This window comes from Neofelis nebulosa, chromosome 2, assembly GCF_028018385.1.
Source record: "Neofelis nebulosa isolate mNeoNeb1 chromosome 2, mNeoNeb1.pri, whole genome shotgun sequence".
NCBI lineage: Eukaryota > Metazoa > Chordata > Mammalia > Carnivora > Felidae > Neofelis > Neofelis nebulosa.
Window position 1 is genome coordinate 54,963,432 of NC_080783.1, and position 25,811 is coordinate 54,989,242.

At 37.6% G+C, this 25,811-nt stretch overlaps 1 protein-coding gene across 6 annotated transcripts in view; it reads left to right on the top strand.

The window, feature by feature from the left end:
- CCDC141 (coiled-coil domain containing 141) overlaps positions 1-25,811 on the top strand; it is a 205,962-nt gene that overhangs the window by 119,347 nt on the left and 60,804 nt on the right. For all 6 annotated transcript variants that reach the window (XM_058712700.1, XM_058712711.1, XM_058712703.1 and 3 more), the window contains one exon: positions 13,399-13,571. In XM_058712700.1, the coding sequence (XP_058568683.1) occupies positions 13,399-13,571 (173 nt within the window). The remainder of the gene's footprint in view (positions 1-13,398; positions 13,572-25,811) is intronic.

The following is a 25,811-nucleotide window of genomic DNA, read 5'->3' on the forward strand; positions in this document are numbered from 1 at the left end:
TGCCCTGCCTTGGTCTTGCCTTTTAAAATCTGCCAAGGGGAAATCTTGCTTTGGACCATCTCCAGGTCTTCTTGAGTTGGAGACTGTGCTCTGTTTCTCCTGGTTGATTCTTTTAATATTGATTGTAGCAGATGGTTCTTAGTGAGTGGTAATGTCTACATGTTCACATCACTTGTGTATCTGAAGCTGGCGATATTATTTGAAAATTTTTGTACCTTTCCCAATCTAATATATGCCTTCAAACTTCCTTCTTGGAATTGTTTAATACCTTAAATTTTACTGATGTTTTTGAAACTGGACAATGTGACAGGAAATGAATGGGTAACCCCCAGAAGGTGGGTATATTGTGATTTAAAGTCATGATATCAACAATCTGAATACAATGTCCTGGTATATATCAAAATAGTTATTTAATTTTGAACTTCCGTACTAATAGGAAACTTGCAGAGTAGAATTTCAAAATAGAAGTGCTAGAATTACAGTAAAAAAAGTGTTAAAGAAAAATTTGACAAATATGATAAACATCTGTTTGGGATTTCTTTGTTTTAACAGAAGAAACAGTCATAGCATATTACTGGAACTGTTGAACTAAGTAAATGGTAGGTGCTAGTTAAGTTTCTCTTGAACAGTCCTGTTTTTGAATAAGAGATTTCTTTTTTTTTTTTTAATTTAAAACCAAGTTAGTTAACACACAGTGTAATAATGATTTCAGGAATAGAATTTAGTGATTCATCACTTACATATAACACTCAGTGCTCATCCCGGCAAGTGCCCTCCTTAATGCTCATCACCCATTTAGCCTATCCCCCCTGCCACCTCCCTCCCTCCATCAACCCTTAGTTTGTTCTCTGTATTTAAGAGTCTCTTATGGTTTGTCTCCCTCTCTGTTTTTATCTTATTCTTGCTTCCCTTCCCCTATGTTAATCTGTTTTGTTTCTTAAACTCCACATATGAGTGCAATCATATGACATTTCTCTTTCTCTGGCTGACGTATTTCGCTTAGCATAATACACTCTAGATCCATCATGTTGCAAATGGCAAGATTTCATTCTTTTTGATCACTGAATAGTATTGAATAAGAGACTTTCTAACTTACATTACACTCTCATTCTACAAAATGAGTGGGTCATCTGTCAATCAAGTAATGTCATTTTTAAGGAAGACAGTTATAGAACATGTTGCTAGAATAAAACAATGCTTCTAGAACAAACCCTATAGTTTCAGCCCTGCAAAATGTAGTTTCTCTCCCTTCAATTTGTACCCCCCTGCTCTTGCTTTCTCTGCTCTCATTATGTGGTAACTTTCCAGGGAGACTTTCTCCTGACATTGCTTCTGTGCCTTGAGGGAGAAAGGAATGACATGTATTGCAATAACAACAACAACAACAATAATAATAATAATATAACAGAGTGGTTACTTTCTCAAATTCACATAGTAATTCAGATTAAATCATAAGAAACTATATTTCTTAACCCTCGAGACTTGACTTTTTTTTTTTTTTTGAAAGAGAGAGAGAGGGAGAAAGAGAATGAGTGGGGGAGGGGTAGACAGAGAAGGATAGAATCCCAAGCAGCTTCCCTGCCACCAGAGCATGGCTCAAACTCACAAAGACACTTAACTGACTGAGCCACCTAGGCTCCCTCCGCCCAAAACTTGACTTCTAAATTAAAAAAAAAAAAACTTAAAAAAAATGTTTGTTTATTTTTGACAGAGAGTTGGGGAGGGGGGAGAAAGAGAGACAGAGCGCAAATGGGGGAGGAGCAGAGAGAGGGAGAGGGAGGCACAGAATCTGAAATAGGATCCAAGCTCTGAGCCATCAGCACAGACAGAGCCCAACATAGGGCATAGGGCTGGAATCCACCAACTGGGAGATCATGACCTGAGTTGAAGTCTGACACCTTAATGACTAAACCACCCAGGTGCCCCTAATTTTTTTTAATGTTTATTTATTTTTGAGACAGAGACACAGAGTGTGAGAGGGGGAGGGGCAGATAGAGGCAGACAGTATCCCAAGCAGGCTCCAGGCTCTGAGCTGTCAGACCTACAGGGGGGTTGAACTCATGAACTGTCATGAGATCACGACATGTCTGAGTCAGATGCTTGCCTGACTGAGCCACCCAGGTGCCCCAAGACTTGACTTCTACATCCCCTGTTTCATCATTGGAAAGCCATGGCATTCAAATTATAACAAGTTCAGTTGGGATTTGTTCATACTCTATCCATATTATATCATTCTCTATAGTCAAGTGGCACTTAGAAAGGTATAGAATTTGTTCTCCCTTTTCAAAGCATCAAGGGAATAATTTTTGACTCCAAATTTAAGAATCAATGTGAAAGGTGATAGATACTTTTATGTCAGCAAAAAATAGAAGATGGAGTGTGGAAAGTGGATATTTAATCATGATTTTTGAAATGAAATATTTGCCCTATTATTAAGTAGCAATACACGATTAAATAATGTAGTGGGTAAGTCTGTTTAAATTAAAGAGGGAAGATCCTTAAGACTTGTAAATGGCATTTTTATTTTTTATTTATATTATGGAATCTCCAAATTTTACAAAATTCGCACCATTTTACCTAACTTTTGGCATAACACTTATAAATAACCCAGTTAAAATAAAGAGCTGGATTTGAAACATTAATATAATTTTAAAATCCCTTAAAATTGTGTTTTCTAGGCTGAAAATTCTGTTTATACCAGCAAATGGGTATTTTCAATTTGTATCATCAATTTATCTCTGAAGCACTGACTTTTCCTTTTGAAAATTCACTTTACCATACCTTCGGTGCATTGGATTTTTCTAGTTGTGAGCATCCTTAACCCTAGATGAAGTCATGTTGTCAAGAACTATGAGGCATGTGAAATTTTACCCAAACTTCAAGCTAACTTGCTAACTTGTCACAGTTTTGTGGATGCTCACAAAAGACACATGACTTCTGTGTCAGTTTTGAAAGACTTTATTACAAAAACAATGATCGAAATGTCCACATGCCATATCAGTTTCCCAAGTCCCAGTCCCCTGGGTGGGGGTGATGCAGATGGGCCCAGATGGATGACTGCACCTGCGGCAGGTGGTTTCCAAAAGAGGAACCCTAAGCTTGGGGAATCTTTTTTTTTTATAGCAAACAATCAGCCAACCTGCTATTTGTCTCAGAAGGAGACATTTCCTCAACCTTGAAGGTTGGTTGCTGGCTGCAAACCCAACACTGAGAAAGGGCTCCAATGAAGAGGGGTCACTGTGGGCCGTTCATGGCACACCGATAATGATGGGTGGAAGCACTAGCCACTCTCCCAACACATGCAGCACTGTGAAAGAAAGAGGAAGTCAGCGCTTCCAAAAGATAGTGACTTTGAAAATCAATTCCATTCTTGATAAGTAGAATTATTTTTTCAGCAAACAACCTCTTATTCCAAATTTGTTAAAGCTAGGTCAATATTCTCCTTCAATATCTGTGCCAAATACCAGCATGAGAAAATATGCTAGTGTCACAGGTAATATAAATGACAGGATGTGACAGTTTGCGTATTTGCTCAATAAAAAGTGAAATGTGTGATTTTTAAAATACAACTTTCACTTTTTAAAAAGTTTGTTAAGTTAAAAAGGTGGTCATAATATAATCTACAAAATGGACTGTTGTTAATGCTTTCCATATCATATATATTTCTTTTTTAATCTGGATTTTTATCATATGTTGCTGGTATTTTTGTTGCAAGCATCTGGAAATTCCTCTTTTTCCCTTGCTTACCTTTTCATTTTAATTTATTCTTCTCTCTCCCTACCAATTTTAGATAGGGATATTCTTATTTACTAGACAAAAAGTCATAATAATTTCTTTTATTGAAGTCTCTAAATGAGTAGTGTGGTTAATAATTCTTTAGAGAATTCTTTATTTAGAGATTCTTTAGAGATACATTTGCTTAGTAAAGTTTTACTATACAATTACCGTGTATCAGGTGCTGTTCTAAATGCTGGGGTTACAGCAAAGAACAAACATACAAAAAAATCTAGAGTATGTTTCCAATTTGCAAAATTCAGTAAAATATAATTATTGCCTAATTATCTACATTGACTAGACAACCACATTGCCTTTGCCTTTGTGTTGTGGCTCTAGGAGTGAAATTGATTACCTTCTAATCCTGCTAGGGGTTGATGATTACCCAAGGCTCAAGAATCTGTTTCATACCCAGAGTGCCTATAGCCTTTGGCTTGAGTGTGGTAGTTTGTACCTGGAGTGAGCGATAGGTGGCAATGTTAGCACACAGGACCTTAGCATATTGCTACTGACGCTTTTCTTAAACCAGACACTGGATTCAAGTGGAGATTGAGCCAGGTAATTTAAGAACCCTAGGTACTTCCTTTCTGTTTTAGAGTTATCTACTGTGTTGGTGAATTTATTGCCAAATCACTTAGCAACAAATACAAGTAAGGGTTGATTATCAATATTGGATGATAGCTGATTGGAAAAGAATTTCTCTAATTACTAGATGTTGCTAAAAGTAGGACATGGCATGAAATATGAACATAGCACCTATTATAGTGACTCATCTTGATCCCCCAAATTTTCATCTTTTCATGATTATAGATTATCTTATTTATTTCTAACAAGTTCACAACCAAGGAGTTGGTTAAGATATGTCAATCATCCAAATTGTATTTATCATTGTTTAGGGAATGTGGTTAGAATCAAACAGAGATAAATATATATGTTTCAAGAGCAGAACAATACGAACCTGTATTTAGATGACAATGATTGAACCTAAATCTGTAAAACATGGCTGGTTGGCCATAAAGTTTCATTTCCCATGCTTCCTGTTCATAGGCACATGACTTCATTGGGGGAAAGCAAGCAGTGAAGACTGAGGCCAAATTTACATGGTGTGCTTCTTGGGTGATTAGCCTAAAAGCAAAGGTGAAGCAAAAGCTGGGGCAGCTAAAGCAACACCCCAAAAGCAGTTTGAAATGTAGCGATTGTCATAGCTTCTACTGCTTCTGCCATCACTGCTGAAAGTTTTATGTCTTTTAAAAAGTTAATGTTGGGGCGCCTGGGTGGCGCAGTCGGTTAAGCGTCCGACTTCAGCCAGGTCACGATCTCGCGGTCCGTGAGTTCGAGCCCCGCGTCAGGCTCTGGGCTGATGGCTCGGAGCCTGGAGCCTGTTTCCGATTCTGTGTCTCCCTCTCTCTCTGTCCCTCCCCCGTTCATGCTCTGTCTCTCTCTGTCCTAAAAATAAATAAATAAACGTTGAAAAAAAAAATTTAAAAAAATAAAATAAAAAATAAAAAGTTAATGTTGCTTTTTCAAGATATTTATAGCCATGCAAAACAGTAATGCCTACAGCAACATAATTGTTTCAGATAAAAACAAAATAATTAAGGATGAAGTTTGGTACAGTTTTTTCACTTATATATACACTATTCTCCCATTTTCAAAATAGATACATTTTAGCCCAGATGTGGGAAGCAATTAAATAAAATGACTCAGTTGTTGTACAGATTGAAGAGTGAAGAAATCTGTCCAAATAGAGAGCCTAAAAAATATTATCCAGAAGGAATTTGTTAAGGTGATGTAAATGAATTAAAGAAACTAAGCTAATTGTATTGGAAATTAAGGAAAACGTACTTGCTTTCAGTTTCATAATTCTTAGGCAGCCTGTCTCAGATTTCTCTTTTCCAGAACAACTTCCCTTTCTCTTACAAAGAACTAAAGCATCTTTAAAAACAAAAACAAAAAAAAACCCCAAAAACAAAACCCCCAAAAAACCTCCCTCCGTGCTTCTACATTTCCCTTCGCCTAATGTGTTGTATAGCTACTGTTTTCATATATCATATGTGTACTTTAGCTAAAGCAGTTAAAGATACTTGCTTTAAGATCCTTGCCTTCAAGACCCTTTCAGTCTGGTCTGGAGGAGAGGCAAGGGAACAGAAGTGCTGTATGCTTTGGGAAAAGCCCAAAGTTTTGGAGTGAGCCTAGAGCATTAGGGAACACAGAGGAGAGTCTCAGGGAAAAAGTGTCAAGGAAGACTTCTCCACAGGAGGTGAGCACTGAGCTAAATCTGAAAAACTAGGACAAGGAGTGATTGGAGGAGGACTGGGTGGTACAGAGTTGTGCCATGCATGGGGAATCTAAGGTAATTCACTTTGCCACGAGTGTAGGGTATAAGACCAGAATGATGAGAGAAAAGTAGTAGAAGCAGACAGTGGGTCAGGAAGGGTCTTGAATAGCATGCTAAGAAATTTCTATCTTATGCTGAACATATCTGTAACTATGAACAGATATTAAGGACTTCAAAAAATCGTGATGAGGCAAACCTCCTGACATAGATGCAAATGATGTCTTAATTTACTGTCCTCCTGTGTTCTCTCTGAGAGACTGGTGTAGAAATTTTTGGTTTTAGAACTTAAGGAGAGGCTATTTAAACCATGCAAATATTTGATAAATATGGCTAAACATAAAATTATATATATATGTTTATATATATGTATATATAAACATATATATAAAATAGAAAGATTATCAAAACAAGAAATGCATTTACCATCTTACATTTTTCATGAGAACCCACAACTCAGCCCCTATTTAATTAGTCTTGTAATAAAGACACTCAGTTTTTTTTAATATAATTTATTGTCAAATTGGCTTACATACAGCACCCAGAAGATACTCAGTATTATCATTCATTCATTAGTATCCTTCACAATAAAGCTATCATGTGACTTCTAAGTGAGTCATGAGTGTTATTTATTGGTTTCCCTTCCATGTACAATTTTAAACTGCTGCACATCTCCATTGGTATTAAATATATTCTTCCTTGTATGGAAGGAAGAATGCCTTCCAGAAATGTAGGCATTTCTGGTAGATTTACTTTCCTTTGCTGAATTAAAATTCCTTGAGGGTAAAACACACGTCTGTTTTACTTTGTGTTTACCAGAACGGAACATCTAGAACAGCACCTTTCAGGCAGTGAATGCTCAATAATTATTTGAATGATAGAAAGTAGTGAAATAGTAGAAACTATGGAGTTTCAAGGCCAACTACGTTCCATTTTCATAAGAGATTATACTGATCCAAGGTCATTGGAATGAAGAGAGCTTAATTACTTTAATATACAAGGAACACAAATTTTGAGCTCAATCTCTGTGTCATAGCTGAGAAGGAAGGTAATGCTGGGTGAAGAGATTTGTAATCACCGATGCCACCTGCTCCAAGAAGTCTCCAGGCAGCATTAATTGCCTACTTTTCATTATTCCTGTAGTATTTCTCTGTGCTCCTTAGAGCTCCATAGAGAGGGGGGGTCTTAGTCATCTTTGCACGCCACCTAGCATTCAACAAACTTTGTTGAATCAATGAATGAATGACTGGACATGTGACAGGTCAATTACACTTTGAGCCTGAGTTTTCACTTCTCTAAAAGAGGTCTAACGATCCTCAGGGAATACCATTCAGTAATAAAAGTTCCTGCAACTGCTGATACATGTTCAAAATCTTTCCATGATAGAGTTGGAGTATAAATAAATAAATGGAATTGCAGAGTATTAAGTGAAAATTTTAAAATGTTTGTTAGGATGATACTTTTCTAAAATAATATAGCAGACTTTGGAGCCAGGCTGCTGAGGTATGAATCTGGTCTTAGACATTTATTAGTTCTATGACCTTAGGCAGTTCCTTAACTTCCCTGTGTGTCTAGCTTTTTTTATCTGAAAAATGGAAATAATAATTATATGTACCTCACAGAGTCACTGAGCTTCTAAATGAGTTAATACCTGACTGGTGCATAGAACAGCCAAGCACTCACTGAGTTCTAGCCATTATTTTGTCATTTTATATGCATTTAATACTACACTAGCCACTCTAATGTGACTTAAATGCTTTTGTTCCATTTTCCCGTCCCCAGCATGTACCAGAGTACATGCTTCATAAAGTCCAATAAATATTTGTTGAATAATGAAAAAAAAATAAATGCTTTGCAGATTATAAATAGATGCTTTTCCATGTAAATATTCCCAAGATTATCCTAAAACTATTTAGGTCAATAGATTAAAAGAAACCAGAAAGTATAAACAGTGACTAGCTGGCTAGGATTCTACTTATGTGTCTGGTTTATCCATTTCGAAGATGGACTTACCTCAGAAAGAGTAAGAGTTTATTAATACATAAACTTCCTCCATTCCTTGTTGATAAAATGCATCAGATGCATGCCATTTTCTTTCTTTTTAGTTTTTATTTTAGAGAGAGAAAGCACGTGAGCAGGGGAGAGGGGCAAAGAAAGACAGAGAGAGAGAAAAAGAGAGAGGGAGAGAGAGAAAATCTTAAGCAGGTTCCATGCTCAGTGCAGAGCCCTAAAGGGGGCTTGAGTTCACAGCCCTGAGATCATGACCTGAGCTGAAATCAAGATTAGAATGCTCAATTGACTGAGCCACGCAGGTGCCCCATACATGCATTTTCAACCCCAAACTCCTTTTCCAATGTTTTGTTTTGTTTTTTGTTTGTTTGGGTTTTTTGTTTTGTTTTGTCTTGTTTGTTTGTGTGTTTGTTTAGCTTTTCAGATTGTGAGGCCAAACCAGTTTTAGGTTCTCATGATTTTACACACCTCTCATTAACATCACTTGTAATGTGGAGTGAGTTCTGGGGCCCAGCAGCAACAATCTTGGAGTGGCAAGAAATAAGCTGGAGCACCAGTAGGGAGCAGCAAACACTGGGAGCTGAAAATCCCATCACCCTTTTGCCGTGCTTTTCTAGCATTTGGAAGCCTGGGCAGATTTGGGCAGGACCTGAATCAAGTATCAGCTTGCCAAACTGGGAGCCATGGGAAGTTATCTCAGGTAGTATTTAGGAAAGGAAACTGAAGCTTTTGGTTTTGATGAAAACTGAACCCAGAGGAAATCTCTGCAGACAGTGGGATTCAGTGCTCTAATGAGAAGCTGAATATTGTGTCCTTGGTAATTATAAAGGTTCCTACCAAACTCATTCTCCAGCCTTGGAACTCACGAAAGGAAAATTTCAAGGTTCTGTAGCATTTGGGCTTTTTGTTTTTAACGTTGATTCTCTTCAAATAAGTTAGTCAAGAAGCAAACAATAGTACTTATTAAACATCTTTGTGAAACAGCATGAAATATTTATGCTGGATGACTAACTCATGGTTCTTGCTTAATTTATTAATCCCATAGATACTTTAAAAAGAGTACAATGTGCCATGTCCTGATACCATCTCTATTTGATTTGGTCCAGCCTGCTTTGGATCCTGTACTTAACAATGGAAAAAAAAGAAAGATCTTGATGAGCGTCATAAAGAAAAACACCAAGCAACTCCTTAGTCTTTTCCAAACCAAGGCAAAAAGAACTGGTTGGTCTCCTTATCCTTTTAAGAACCGTGTGGTTATACAAAATAGTCAAGAAGAGCTAGAACCAAGAGGGAGAAAATATTATCCTTGTGTCTATATCCTTGTTTTTGCCTCTAGTCATAAAACCTGTATTTGACCAGGTGTGAAGAAAGAGGGGGATGGGGAGAGTAAACTAAAGGGGAAATATTAATTCCAAAGGAGTTTCTATGGGCATGATAGTGTCATTGCCAGAAATAACCTGTTCTATAACATGTGTGAGACAAAGAGATTCTTTCCAGGCTAGATCCAGTATATCAGGTTCCTTATGGATATGGTAAATAGAAAAGCATTAAGTCCTATTCTGGGGATAGATTAAGTGAGAGCAATGATAGTTAGATCTTTTCTGGAATTGGTATGTGGATTCCTCATTAAATGCTGCATGGGGATAAGAGAAATGAGTTTTACATGTGACTCTGACAATCACAGGGAGTATAACTTTTTTAAAAAGGAACCCCCCTTTAAATCAATACATTTAACATGTCTTTGTGTTTAGATCATTCCCATTAGGTCTAGGTTAGGATTAAGGGTAAAGAATAAGCTCTCTTATAGTATCCAGCTCATCTTATTTACAAATGCATTTGTTGAGCTGATGAAGGAATGAAATCACTCGCCTCCTTTCTACTGCTGTAGTTCTATCAAGTGTGATACATAGAGCAATGTATAAGTAAATGTTTTCCTAACGCTTGGATATTTTTGAAAAAAACTCTGACGAAAATTTTGCCATTTTGATTATAAGTTATGGGTTATCTTAATATACCGCTTTTTCCTTCTACTGACTGTTTATACCTTCAGTTTATTCCCATGTTATTAAGCTATAATACTTTTATAATAACATTCAGGAGTGGGGTGGAGTCACCTCAGACATGCATTTAATGTACATGTGGCTTTAGAATCTAACTCCTGTGAAGAGAAGACCACTTCTTCTGACCATATCACTGCCCAAGGATATGAGAGTAGCAGCTGTTCACAGTGGCCACAAGAGGAAAGGCCCAGTGGGATGAATGACAGGCAGCAGGTGGCCACACTCTTCCCAGTGACTTTTCAAAGATGTGTCTGATCGAGATGTAATCACGAGCAAATATTTTCCGAGTACTTAACTACCATCATGCCCTAACTTTCATATTTTTTTCTTTAATTATTAAAACAATAACAAACATGATATGTATTAAGGTTATACTGGCTTAATACTAAAACAGAGTGGAGTTACACTTGTAGAGAAGAAAAAGCACTTTGGAATTCTCTATCCTTTCCCCCATTCCCACTAGGAATTTTGGGAATTATCTTAAGGGAAGAAAGAAGTGATTACCCTGACATCTACATATATATGTTTTCTCTTTATTTCTTCCTTTAGCTCAGTGGCTCTCAATGCTAAATGTGAATATGTATTACAGTAGCACTGGTTCACATATACTAAGCTTTAAGCATGATTTAGGGCAATTCATGATAATTTTGACTACACTGGATTTTTGTTTAAGCACTGACTTTAAAACTTTTTTTCTTTCTTTCTTTCTTTCTTTCTTTCTTTCTTTCTTTCTTTCTTTCTTTCTTTCTTTCTGAGAGAGACAGAACGTGAGAAGGGGGAGGGGCAGAGAGAGAGGGAGACACAGAATCTGAAACAGGCTCCAGTCTCTGAGCTGTCAGCACAGAGCCTGACGCAGGGCTCGAACTCACAAACCGTGAGATCATGACCTGAGCCAAAGAGCCACCCAGGCACCCCCTGACTTTAAAACTTTTAAAACTTTAGAACCTTTGAGTAACATGAGACTCCACTTCACTTAAAATAAGTAATAAAAATTTTAAATATAAAACAAAATTCCAGAAACAGTGTTTACTGCAAGCGGCATTTCAATGTGTTATGGAAAGATTGAGAAAGTAATTCAAATAATCTTTTCTAACATCAGCATCTTGACACATTTGGCTCTGTTGTCCACTATAGAATAAAAGGGGGAGTTCAGATAAGGAGAGTCTTCAGGTTCAAAGTTTCTTTAATAAAGCTATCTTTCTTTTACAGTTCTATATGGCATAAGAGAAATCACTTAACTTTTTTCTGTATCTTTTCATACCTATATTTACAAAAAGTAGGTTTTAAAATCTCTTTTAAAACCACCTAAGATGAACAGCCTTCTTGGAAATGCCCCTCCTGTCTTAAGCCTCCCCTGAATCTTTGCTACATGACTCCATGGGCCAGGGTTTAAGAGCAGGGGCCTCAGGGAGACAAATTGAGTACAAAGACCAAATCTGCCACTTAATAGAAACATCACTTTGTGCAGCTCATTTAATCTCTCTGGGACTCAGTTTCTTCAGTCACACAATGGAGATCATTTCTCACTTCCATCTAGGGCTATTAAGGACAATGTGTCTGAAACTCAGCAGACATTCAAAAATATTTGTTGGCTGAATGAAACACATAGTATAAAAGGAGCAGAAGTCGGTTCTCATTAAACTGTAGTTATTATTATTACTTTCCTATCATCTAAATAATAGGAATGATTTTGTTTTAAACATTTTAAGTGATCAGAAAGAACAGATTCAGGGGACATGAAGAAATTGATGAGAGTATAGACTATCAAGATATAAGTAATGCAACAGTATTTGAGATATTTCATTTGTAAATTCGAATTTTATCCAGTTCCAGTTCTGGCATTAAAACTCACTCCCTTAGATGGCAGCCAGGTGTAAGTGCTTGCGTGCTTTTACACAGCTCCATGGTGGTAGCCTCTACATTTGGCTCAAACTGTGTGCCTTCAGCATCAACTCAACCTTGCTCCTCTGGTCTCTCTTCAGGTCTCAGTGTTTACCAGACTCATGAGGCCATCTGCTTTCATTTCTTATGAGTCTTCTTTGGAGTCTTCCTACTCCACCTGGTGGGCTCCTATCAAGCTCACTGGCTTCCAACTGACAGTCCAGGAAGGCTAGATTTCAAGGCCCCTGCTGACTGTGGCACTATCAGGGTTCCTGGGATAAGAGTGTTCTCCAGACTGATATGGAGCATCCCATAAGGTTGCTTCTTCTAGTAGTGCCAAAGGGCAACATGCCAAGAGCCCCATGCCATTCAGCTTTTCTTCAGCTTACCTAATTCATCTCCTGCTCTCCAAGCCCAAGGTCAGAGACAGGTTATCAGGACACGTATGGAGACCATTGCACTCTACTCTCTCTTTCCGTTTTCCTCATGTTACCATGGTCCTCTTTTACTACCTTCGTATCGTATACTCCTCCCCCTTAATGCCAACTAAACCTTAATGGACAAAAGGAAAGCTCCTCTCTACTCTATGCTAACTCCAGAAACTTAATCCCCCATGGCTGGTTGTTGATCTGCTAATAAAAGAAGAAAATATAGGAATTTAAAAAGCTTCTCTTAAGACAATATCTTGATTTGCAAGGTGATTTTTTTTTTCTGCATAATCCTATTTTGCATGTCAGAAGCTAAATATTATTTTGGTCTTAATCTTTGCACAGCTTCAGAACCAAATTATAATCTCGTTTGTAGACAGATGGATGTCCTGGATGAAGTAGGTGGAAGGTCTTACACTGGGAAAAACAAGGGATAAAAACATACTGGTCATTTCTTGAATATTGTCCTATAATGTTTCAGGTTCAAAGTTAAATTTACCGGGAAATTGCCTTTTAAGAACATAAGGGATGTTCAGGTTGTGAAAGTCTGCATAACGTTTTTAAAATATCTCATCCATTATTGGTATACATTACAGAATGTGCAAAAAATAAACCTGGCTCTCTGAATTCTGTACAGTTATAACTGTGTTGTATAGATACATTCTCAATGTAAACTATTGTGGTAACTTTATGGTGTTGATATTTATCTATGCCGAGCTAAGCTGTGATCAGTTTCCCTAAATGGAGCCTTAGAACTACACAGTTGTTTTCTCAGACCAAGATTGTTGTTTTTGGTTATGATCAAACAAATAAATTGAATAGGCTGGTTTAATCTCTAGTATTTCATGTACACATTGATGTAGATTTTAAACTAGAAAAGCAGAAAATGAAAGTATGTTTTCGTTGGCAGGCATTTGATGTACTTGGAAGAGTTGAAGCTTACCTTAAGCTCCTTAAATCAGAGGGTTTAAGTCTGCCTGTCTTGGCAGCAAGGCATGAGGAATTACACAGAGAAATTACAGACTGCACAGCTGATGCTTTGCAAGAGGGACAAGCCTTAATCAGCCAAGTAGACTCCTGTAGGTAAGTCTATTTCTTCCTCTGTGTAACAAGCTTTTCCACAGTTTCCACAACCTGTTAAAAAATAAGTTACACAATTTTTTTTTCTGCTTCTGATGTTTTGCTGCATTATGACATGGCTTAACAGGATCTATTGAATTTTGGTCAACAGTGATTCTGAACATAGCAATACTCATCCACAAGTGAGACCATATTCTGAGACTGAGGACCCAAAGATGCTAATGCTTTTTTTCTATGAGTTTCTGAGGTGGGGAGAAAGAATGGACAAAGGAAAAAACAGAGCTTAATTCTCAATGCTTTTGCTAGCCTAGCACCTCTGTGGGGTCTTTTCTCATTTTTAATTCTTGAAAGTTGAGTCTACCCTGTCCCTTTTTTCCTTTCTGGAAAAAAAAAACACACACACACACACACACAAGAGTACCAGAATCCCCTTTCACTTATGACCTTCGTGGCTCACCAAGCAAAATCCCAAATAAAAGGTGACATTATTAATAATAACAATAGCTCACTTTTTGAAAACCTGAGAGCCCATCATGTGCCAGGCACTGTGCCAAGAAGTTTAGGAACATTGTGGCATTAATCCTCACAGCAGCTCTACAAGACACACAGAGTAGTCCCCCCTCTACCCATGGGGAGTACGTCCCCTCAGTGGGTGCCTGAAACCACAGATAGTGCCCAACCCTATATATATTATGTTTTTTCCAATACATACATACCTATGATAAAAGTTAATTTATAAATTAGGCATAGTAAGGGATTAACAATGATCACTAATAATAAAATAGAACAATTATAACAATGTACTATAATAAAAGTTATATGAATGCGATTCCTCACTCTTTCTCAAAATATCTTATTGTACTGTATTCACCCTTCTTTTGTGATGATGTGAGATGATAAGTGCCTATAAGGTGAGATGAAATGAGGTGAATTACATAGGCATTGTGACATAGTATTCAGGCTGCTATTAACCTTCTGATGATATGTCAGAAGGAGGATTGTGTTCTGGACCATGGTTGACCATGGGTAACTAAAACTACAGAACAAATCTGCAGATAAGGAAGGGACCTTGCACTATTAATGGTCTCCTTTTTATGAGTAACTGAGACACAGAGAGGTTAAATAACTTGCAGAAGGTCACACAGGCAGTTAATGACAGAGTCAGAATTTGAATCCAACAGCATGGGCCCTAGACTCCACATTTTTAAAAAAATTTACATCCAAGTTAGTTAGCATATAGTACAACAGTGATTTCGGGAGTAGATGCCTTAATGCCCCTTACCCATTTAGCCCATCTCCCCTCCCACAACCCCTCCAGTAACCCTCTGTTTGTTCTCCATATTTAAGAGTCTCTTATGTTTTGTCCCCCTCCCTGTTTTTATATTATTTTTGCTTCCCTTCTCTTGTGTTCATCTGTTCTGTGTCTTAAAGTCCTCATATGAGTGAAGTCATATGATATTTGTCTTTCTCTGACTAATTTCACTTAACATAATACCCTCTAGTTCCATCCACGTAGTTGCAAATGGCAAGATTTCACTCTTTTTCATTGCTAAGTAATACTCCATTGTATATATATACCACATCCTCTTTATTCATTCATCCATTGATGGACATTTGGGCTCTTTGCATACTTTGGCTATTGTCTGTAGTTATGCTATAAACATTGGGGTGCATGTGCCCCTTTGAACCAGCACCCCTGTATCCCTAGACTCCACATTCCTAACCAGTGTGCTAGGGCAGGTTGTTTTTATGAATGCCTTTGGTGAGTGTATCAGTGTGAGTTTAGATCTGGGAGGAAATGAGGAGAGATAAGGACTTTGAGAAACAGAAAGAGGATGCTGTGGGAACGTATGAGAAAGAATAGGGATTGGAAGACAAAGGGAGATGCTGGGGCAGATGATGGAACACGTATCACTCAGGAAGAAATAAAGGCAGGGCTTACATTTTGACAGAGCGAGACAAAAAGATTTTTGCAAATGAGATAAACCCAGTTGTTTATCTTTCGTATCTACAATCTTCCTAAAAAACAGACATTAAAGTTGAAGAATAATTAAATAGGTCAGAAGTGGTAAAATTACCTTATTTCTATTTAAATCTTCATTCTGCTCTATTTTAGATGTGTTTAAAAGTGTTGATTTGGTGAGTTTGGGTTTAGGGAATTTTCTTTTCAGAAGACAGTCTGAATCTGGATGGAGGTATTTAGTCAGAGCTTGTGATGGTTACTATGGGACCATGCAAAGCCAAGATCAGAAATAATCCAAGATCTTCCAAAAGAAGCCAAACAGCTGAGGCTACCAGAAAGGCAGATGGTTCTCCCCTTTTAAAAACTAACAACTGTAGCTACTAAGTTTCTTTACTTTAACTCCAACCCATACATCTGGTAATGGTGTGTCTGCTCTGTTTCAGGAGCCCCAGCACCCCCATGTCTGGCCCCAAATTGTGGGCACAAGAGCTCCTTTCTCTTCTCTACTGTTTAAAGGTCCAGTCTCCCAGAATGTATATGCGTCTTGGACCATGCAAAAGATATTCTATGGGGTGCCTGGACTCAGGGTACCAGGGTACATGTTGGACGCTGATCTGAGTCATGTGATGATAGGATTAAGTATTGAGTTCTCCAGTTAGAACTGGGGAATGGTCCCATTTCAGTTTCACAAATGAGTCTTAAAGCACAGACACTGTTTTCTCTGTTTAGGCTACTCTTTACTTGTGGTACTGCCTTGGCCAGTTTCCTTTCATGCATGGGTAGATCAGGAGGCAGCTAAACACCCTTCCCTAGATCTTTGGAGGTCTGTATCTGGTACACTGCCCCAGAAATTCTAGGTGCTTTGACCTCCCAAAGTGTGAGCTTTGTTTCCTCAACTCAGCAAGACCCCTGGGCTGTCTTTGGGTTCTACCTCCCTGAGCTTTGGTCTGGAAATTGCCTCTCAGGCAGTAAGCTGATGTAATCATGAGGCATATCTTACTCATTTCCCTTCTCTCGGGGATCATTGTCTTGTGCTACCTGTTGTTAAATGTCTGAGAACTCTTGTTTCATATAGTTTGCCTATTCTAGTCGTTTAAGGGGGGAGGGTAACTCTAGTCCCTGCTGCTGGCCAGAAACTGAAGTTCCCTTTTAGTTTTGATGCTTAGCTCCTAGAGTTAGAAAGCTGGTCACAATTTAGTACTCTTAAACTTTATCCCGTTTGCTCTAATTAGTAATGTTTTATCTTCAATACATAAATATAAAAGGGAAAGTGCTTGTATTTTATACTGTATTCTGTTTTGAGGGTTTTAGTGATACTTTTGGCCATGCACTTTGTCATGGTGGACATGTTTATTTATTTAGTTAGTCTCATTCTTTCTGCCTTCTTTGTTTTTTCCACTCTTAATTCATATATATATATATATATATATATATATATATATATATATATATATTGTTTTTTTGAAGGTGAAGGTGAATAGTTCTTTTCTTCAAGCTTCAGACTGAGTCTTAATATAAGAAGCAATAGCTAGGGACCATTTCAAGAAACTTGAATTTAAATGGTTAGGTAACTGGGTTTAAAAAAAAAAATTATTAGCAGTATGGTTTCTGTCTAAATCCTAGACAGATGAGCTTTCATAGTAGTTCCAAAGTTTCCTTGGTTCCTAAGATTTCACAATAGTTTACAAATCCATCCTATTTTCCACTTTGCAGGAGGAACTGAAGCTAAAGTGAAGTTGTTACTTGGCAAAGGACATTTTTGATTCAGAAGGTAGATGTAGAATAGAAATCCATTAAAAACTGAATTGAAATGCATTAGAGTCTTGGTAGCAAACTAAACCCCACATAGCTACTGACCTCAGTCCTGTGCATGACATTTGAGACTTGCTTCCTTTCCTCATCTAATGATTCATCTGTTCAACGATGTGGGTCACCAATCATAGGAAAGAAGAGAACCTAAAAATAAGATTTCAAGTTGCAGCCACTTGAAAGTGAAGGTGGAATTTAGAAAACTGGCTGTGAAAATAAACATACTACAAATTTCAACAGAGGAAAGTACATGTCACTGGACATCACAGTGGGCTTCCTAGACTTCTGAATGCCAGCACACTGCTAGGACATAAAACACTGAGGTCCCCACTATCACACATTTAAAAACTCAGATGGGTAAGAAACTTTAGCATCAAGGGCGTTTTGCTTTATGCATTCTTAGGGTCAAAATGATGTCATGACTTTTATTTATTTATTTTTTTAAATTAATGTTTTTATTTATTTTTGAGACAGAGAGAGAGAGAGAGAGAGAGAGAGAGAGAGAGAGAGAGAGAGAGTCTGAGTGGGGGAGGGGGAGAGAGAGGGAGACACAGAATCCAAAGCAAACTCCAGGCTCCAAGCTGTTAGCATAGAGCCCGATGTGGGAATCAAATTCACAAACCCTGAGATCATGACCTGAACCAAACCGACTGAGCCACCCAGGCACCCCGTGATGCCATGACTTTTAAACTTAACTTCTCTGAACCTGTTCCCTCATCTGTAAAATGGAGATGTACACTTCTTAGAGGATTTGTTTTTGTTTTTTGTTTTAATCAAATGAAACAGCACTACTCTTAGCAATTGGTTTACCTTTTTTTAACCTTCTCTACAAAGAGTTTTAAGAGAAAATACTAAGAGTCACATGGTTGTAGCAAACAATTCCAATAGAGTCACCTGTACCAAATCATACTCATTTTCATGAACTGGGGAAGGTTATATTTGAAATAGGTCATATACACATTTATCTTAAGGTAATAAAAGACAAAATTTAGTGTCGGGGCAGGCAGATAGGAATTTCAGAGACCCTTAGATCTAATTTTTTTTCCTGTTAGTCAATAAAATATGACTTCAGAAGTTCACATTTCTCAGAGATGATGCTTCCCAGTAAATTTGAGACCCTTGTCATTATTTTCTTGTAATTATTACCTTATGAGGAACAGATCCACACTGTTTTTCTATACTGAAATCAAAACCCTTTGAAGTTGGAGCAGCCTCACAAAATAAATAATGGTTGTTTACATGTTTCCTTACCTTTCTATTTTCTCCCTGTATTTGGGTGATAACTCTGAATCATTGCTAAATAATTTATTATCTTTTCAGAGTTTAATATCTGCCATATAACCTAAATATACTTTAATTTTAAAGACATTTTAGCAAATTCATTTTCACTTAGTTATGATACAAGTTACTGCATCTGATAATGGTCACACTTAGACTTAAAGGAAGTTGAAGCTTGGCTACAGGAAGGAAGCCTGGCTTCCAGCACCTCTCACCTCTTCCTAAGCTTTGCTTGACACAATCTTTGAGCAGGCAAGTCTAAAGATAGACCAAAGGAGGCCTGCTACCAAGTAGAATTCTGCATTGATTAAGCCATAGAAAGCTGTGGTGATTGGAAATACTGGGTTGGAGCCCTGATATGAAGGTGAAGTTTTCTATAATTGGACAAAAACAAGGAATCTCTTTTTTCTCTGTGTAGCTACCAATTCAAAGCTAAAAACCATATAAGGCCATCTTGTGCAATATCCATTTGACTTTTCATGTTTACTAAAATTAACTTAAAATTAACTAAAATTAACTTAAACTTGCTTCCATATTGACTCAATTTCTATCTTTGCATAAAAGACTGTATCTACCAGTTTTCATTCTACCTTGTTACAGTGAATTTAAGCTTTAAACCTCATCCTGACTGAATAGGTTTCTGTGGCATAACCGTAAGTGCTGTCTGTTTTGATCTAACACTCATTGCTTATTTAATGTTAATCTTCATATTTTTGTATTTTATAAAAAAATAAAAATAGGAGTTCATTGGGATTTTGCATTCTCTTTTCACAATTTTCATTATGTTGGCTACCACTACCTCTCTTGGTTCATGTTATGAATGGTGATGAATTTTAGACCAGACATGGTTCATTCATTTATTCATTTATTTATTCCAAAAATATTATTGAGCATCTTTTATAAATCAGGTGCTCCCATGCATCTAATGTAGTAGGTGGAATGTCTTCCCTCATGCTGTTTATATTCTAGTGGGAATAAATAGCCAACCAATAGCTAAATCAAAAAATGAGATGTTCTTATACACCAATGAGTACTCTGAAAAAAATGTAAAAGTGAAATGGGATAGAGAGTCACTGTGGGCAGGGGACCATGGTAGACACTGTAGTCAGGGACAGAATCTTCAAGAAGAAGGAGCTACCATGCAAATAGCTGGGAGATAAATGGACCTAGCAGAGCAACACAGAGATGTAACAGAAGGGTGTGTAGAGTGTGACTGGAAGAGATGGAGACAGTAGAGAAGGGCATGAAATAGCATCAGAGTAGGTAGGAGTTAGACTGTATTCAAACGCTCATTGGCAACAATGGCAAGCATTCGTGTGCTTTATATAAATTAAAAGTTTTAGTCCCTAAAACCACCATGTGATATAGGTACTGTTATTATCATGGTCTCTATTTTGCAAAGGAGGAAGCTAGGGCACAGAGAGATTCAATAACTTTCCCTATTATCAGTCACATGGTAGTAAGAGGTAAAGTGAGTACTAGAATGCAGGTCTGAACCACTATGTCAGTTTGCTAGCTCTGTCTATTCCTTTCATTGAACTTTAATCAATAACAAAAAGCCTGATCACGTGGATTCTTTTTTTATTCTAGCATGCTTAAAATGTGACAATGTACTCCACCTATCTGCTAGCTTCAACTCCAGTCTGCCCTTCCCTGCAAAGTTTTTTCTTTCATTTTATTTAAAAAGTTGTTCAGTGTACATATAGGCATCACATTGACATTCCAGCACCAAGCTTCAAGGGTAGTCAAAGATATATAAACCTGGCCCTGAATCTCAAGAATGTTACTAGAGGCTAGTCAGGGAATAACACATCCAGGGAGTGTGCATGAGGCATGAGGAAACCATGGGGACAGTGGGTGTTGGGGCCACCTCTTCAGAGAAGGGAGACACAATTCCTAGCTTCTAGGATCAGGATAGGTCATGGGAAGGACTTGAGAAGGCCACTGTTGAATTTGATAATCTGACATGGATGAAGGCTCTGCATCTAGCCAGGATGAACAGAATCAGTATCTACCATACAATACTTTTTGAATTCCTTTGTATTAGTCAGCTCTACCTCCTGGCTTCACTTTTCATTCTGTGGTGTTCTGAATCATTCTTTAGTTGTTGGATTTGTAACAGTGTTGTCTCCCCTCCTAGCTCATGACATCATTTTCAGGTCAGCCTTCAAGGTCAATCATGTAGGAAACCTTTTTTATGTTCCTTATCTTAGTATTTACAAACTAGGTGGCTTGATTTGAAATGTTATGGTGCTGGTATGATATTAAAAGAAAGATTTTATCATAGTAAAAATATTTTAAAATATCCTAAGTGGAAAACAAACAAAAACAATCCCCACCCTCCAACAAAACAAAACAAAACAAAGAAACAAAAACAGAAGTTTCCTTTTCCTGGTAGAGTTATCTATGGTTGTATTTACTGGAATTCTACCAAACATTTAAGGACTTAAAATAACTTAAAAGAAAACAAAAACAAGTTTGATAATGCATTTAGATGGTAAATGTCAGATACTGAAATTTAGGATATTACAAAGTTGAGTTCTTAAGGTAATTGTTAACTCAGCCACTTTCCAAATATTTTCAAGTGTATATTAAATTGTACCTTTTAGGGGTTGAGTAAATGTTGTAACTGTAAGCTGGGTCTGGTAACATTGTCAATGCTTTTATAATTCTGAAACTGTTAGTACAGAAGACATCCTAAGTTCACACTTTCCCTTGCATCTGGAAGTGATTAGATTAGGTTCTTGTCAAATATCTAGAAGTCATTCATTACAGTATGAATTTGTTCATGTATGCTGTTGATGGTGTGATGTGGAAGTAGCAAGAATGCCAGAGGAAGAAGGCCTGGGGTTATGGAGTCCACAGAGAAACTCCGACTAAAGAGGCAGAAATATGTGTGATGGATGACTGAAAAGAAGTCCTCTCATATTAGAGAGAGAGAAAAACAACAACAACACAGGAAAGAGTAAGGGAGAAAAGTGAGTGGGCCTATTTATGAATAAAATGCCCATCATGGTGCTGGTTAGAATAGTGCAAACCTGAAAAACAACCTAAATATTTCCAGAAAATCAGGAAATGTTCAAATAGTTTGAGGGCAGGCACATCATGGAATATTCTGAGCCAATATAGAAAGTGTGTTTTTGAGGATTATTTGAAGACAGAGAGTATCCTTACCATATAATGTTAAGTGGGCGAAGCAGGTGTGTAGAGAGCACCATTCTAACTTTGGAGGGAGAAAAGGGCTGCAAAGAGAAACACTTTTTTAGAAAGAAACACATTAAAATGTAATTTCATATTTTCCAAATTATCTTAAATGAGAATATTGGTCTCTTTAGTTCTTGCCATGCCCTTTTTATCTGAGGATTTGTGTCATCAATTATGGAAAATTTTCAGCAATTATCTCTTTAAATATTGATTTGTTGTTATTCCCTCTTTTCTCTTCTTTAACTCTTGGCAGAGAATGCTGGGGCCTCTGGGTCTGTCTTCCAGGACTCTGACCTATCCTCTTTGCATCTTACTCTCATTGACTCCCTCACATTGATCTCTTTTGTTGATTTTTTTCTCCAGTTTTCATAACCATATTGATTTTATTTCTGGGATTTCTAACTCATTTTTTATATCTACTTTTGTTTTAGTTCTGACTGTTTTTGTTTCAGAGTTTCTTATTCTTTTATTATGGGTGTTGGTTTCTTCTTTGTCTTTCTAATGATCTCAGTTATGTTGAAGTCATCTTCAGATTGCGCTACTTGCTTTGTTTCAGATTGAGTACACTTCTTTCCTGATTGTTGAATGTCTTTTCTTAAGATTTATACTCCTCATGTGTCTTGAAATTTTAGATTGTACTCTCACCTGGAGGAGAAGGGTTATTTTCCCTGCTTTCTTCTCTCCTCTCTGCTCTTCCCTCCTTACCAGCTTTGAAGTAACTTCCACATGCATTCAGTGTCTCCAGTCTAGCCTGTGCTGTTTGATCAGGGCCACCCACAGAGATGCTGTGGTTTCTAGAGATGCAGCAGAAGGTGGGGTGGGCTTCCTGAGTCTCCTGATGTGTCTGATTCTTGGCCTCAGTACCAGTTGGCTATAGCGTTTTTCAACCTTCTTTTGCAAGGAGAAAGAACACCATCCCTTTTGATTTCAGGTAGAATCCTAGCTATGGTGCCCTTCACACAGGACATATTTTGCTGTGTCCTCCTAGGACTGGAGCTTGTGGCTATCTCTGCAAGCATCTGGACCAGAACCCAGGAGACCTGTACTTTAAGCCTCACTTATCTACATTTTGGTGGTGAGGGATTGGCAGTGTGTATAACTTGAGTCAGAAAAAAAAATTTGTAAAGACATACATTTCACTTCTACAGTATGAGTAGCACTTTTTTCAAAGTAGGGATAAAAACCAGAGAGTAGGCATTATTTCCTCCAAAATTAAGATCATAAACATGAAAGGGCACTGTTTGGGTCCCTGTCAAAAGAAGCAGCAAGCTATGGATAAGGAAAATATTTTTTTCCCCATTTTCAGAGTATAATTTGTTCATAGACAAAAAGAAAAACTATGATCAGCTGATTCCTTCGGATGAGAGAGTAAGCTGTCAAGTACTTACCATCTGGTTCAGCTCCTAATCCAGATGGGCTGCCAATAGTAATTTATGAAAGGTTTGAAAGCAACTTTCTGTCCTCCAGAAAGAACCATGAGAACATATCAACATTGTGAATTGCTCCCTTCCCCCAGCCCCAATTTGCGACAGATGCAGAGATGGGGCAACTGCTTCCGAACAACAAATAGAACTGTCTATTTTTGAGCCAGGAGTCAATATGTCTCTGCTCTTTAGAAAAAAAAAAAAAGTCAGTCATGTTCCTTCCCCCCTTCCCTCTCTTCTACTGATTCAGTGAATCAGGGAGTAACGCAGCCATGATGGAGTTTCTGACAAATGTCTGCAGAAGCCCTCATAGTCTGTCATTTCTGAGTATCTGTGATGTTTGGAAAAGTCAAAGTCAACATCGGGAATACTCTGGTGTACCTCATGTTCATGCTACAGACAGGCACCATCTAATCCATTCTTAATAGAGGAAGCCCAAAGATCAATCATTAGATACAAAGCAAATTATAGAGCCACAGGTTGTTAGACCCAGAAGTCCACGGTTGGCCCCTATCCACCCAGTCAGGCAGCACCTAAGTAGTGTGGCTTCAGAATCAGAATGAAATGACAGGGCACTTTGTCCAAGTTTCTGTTATCTGCCCTCAGTTCTTGCCCTGTCATTTAGTTAATATTACTGTCAAGTAATAAGACTCATTCCTGAGTGACTGATGGTATTCTAGTAATTTATTTTCAGTTCACGTAAGAATTGCTGGCAGAGGGTGAGGTCATATTTTTCCTTTGATCAAACCATCTGCTTTTCAGGCTCTGAGGAAATTGCCAATATGCATGCTATACATGTTTTAAAATGTTCTGGAATGTTCAAAAGAAAAGTCTGGAATCAGTGTTTAAAATTTCTAACTGAGACTGATGGAATCAGAGCTGGTTATAACCCACACATTAGGCTTTCAGCAAGAAAGAATGGAGAGGGAGTGGTTACTAGGGTTGGAGTTCTGACAGATATATGCCCATTGGGAATCCAGGAAAGGGGAGAGATTAATGCTTGATCAGACAAATGATCTAGCTGACATAGGGAAAGGAAAACCAGAAAACTAGGGTAATTCAGAACTCCTCATACTGAGGAAGGGGTCCATGCCACAAGTAAAAGTGGAGTGCACACTGGACAGGCAACAACAGCAGACCTAGGAGATTCAGTGGGCCCCTCTAAGGCTTTAAATAGGGAAGATGTATCAGTCAACCTAATGATAAATGCTAAACGTCAAAGAAGAATTTAGTCAGTCTTTGGATAGCCCAAAACTACTGTAAATGAGCAAACAGCAAAGTCATCATTGTTTGAAACCTAGTGGGGACTAGTGACATTTTATACAGTAGCTATCTGTGCATATGTTTTTCTTAGTCTGTCTTCTCTTCCCTTAAATTTTGATTAAAGTGTATTTTATTTCATTTGGAAATATACATTGATCTACTAACAAGGCTCTGTGCTTAGCACTGCAGGAGATATTTGATATATGAGTGAAAAGAATGTTGTCTTTTCCCTTAAAGAATTTATAGTGTAATAGATATATACAGTAAGACACACATTACCACAAAATGAGACCTAATCTGGATCATTGAAAAACCGAAAATGAATGGTCCTTCCGAAGACAAAGAGAGATTGTATTTTCTTGGTTATGATTCATCTAAATTAAAACTGTAAGTTGCTAAAGAGCAATATTTTTACAAAAGGAACGCTTAACCTGGTTTTGTTTCCTCATTTCTGTCCTCTGTGCTAGAGGTCCCTTTAAAACGTGAACTTGGACAAGTGCCCCTCTAGTGATCACTTCGCAAACTACAAGCAGACATTGCATTAGAGAGGTCTGCCAATTTCAAAAGAACATGCCATGCCAGTCAGGCTAATCCTGTTTCCCTTAACAGTCAACTCCAGAGAAAGTGAAATTTTAGAGGACGAATACCCTCCCACCCTCTGTCATGTGTCGAGACTCTGAGGTCATGTGTGGACTCTGAGGTCAGATAAAAGGCTCAAACCCCAGCTCTGCCACTTAATAATGGTGATCTGGAGAAGTTACTGAGCCTTCCCGTTTCTCAGTTTGCTCATCTGCAAAGTGGAGATATCAATTATACCCAGATCATAAGGTATGAAAATTAGAAAAGAGACTACTTCAAACATTAAAAATGCTGCCTTCAAACATTAAAAAAGTGCTCAGTTACACATTTACTTTCACAAACTGTTCTCTGTACCTTCTTTCCACATTGCTGCTGGTTTTTCACTTGTCTTTTTTATTTATCTTTCTCATTCCAGATTTGCATATTCTACAGAGAATATGCAACTTATATAGGACAACTTATATTGGAACTTATATAGGACAACTGGGCTTTTAAGTGCTTTTTTAGTATAGAATGTCCCAAAGTCTAAAGTCAAACTATAGTTGGTATTACCAGTATACTGCTTTTATTTACAAAATTTGTGGACTTTAAGTATCACTAGAATTATTTCTGTGAAACTCTCCTGATTTCTTGATTATACTCTTCACCATCCCTGAGTTGTTAAAATGCAAAACTAATTGTTTTAAGTGTAACATCTGTGGAATATTATGTGTCAGGAATAAG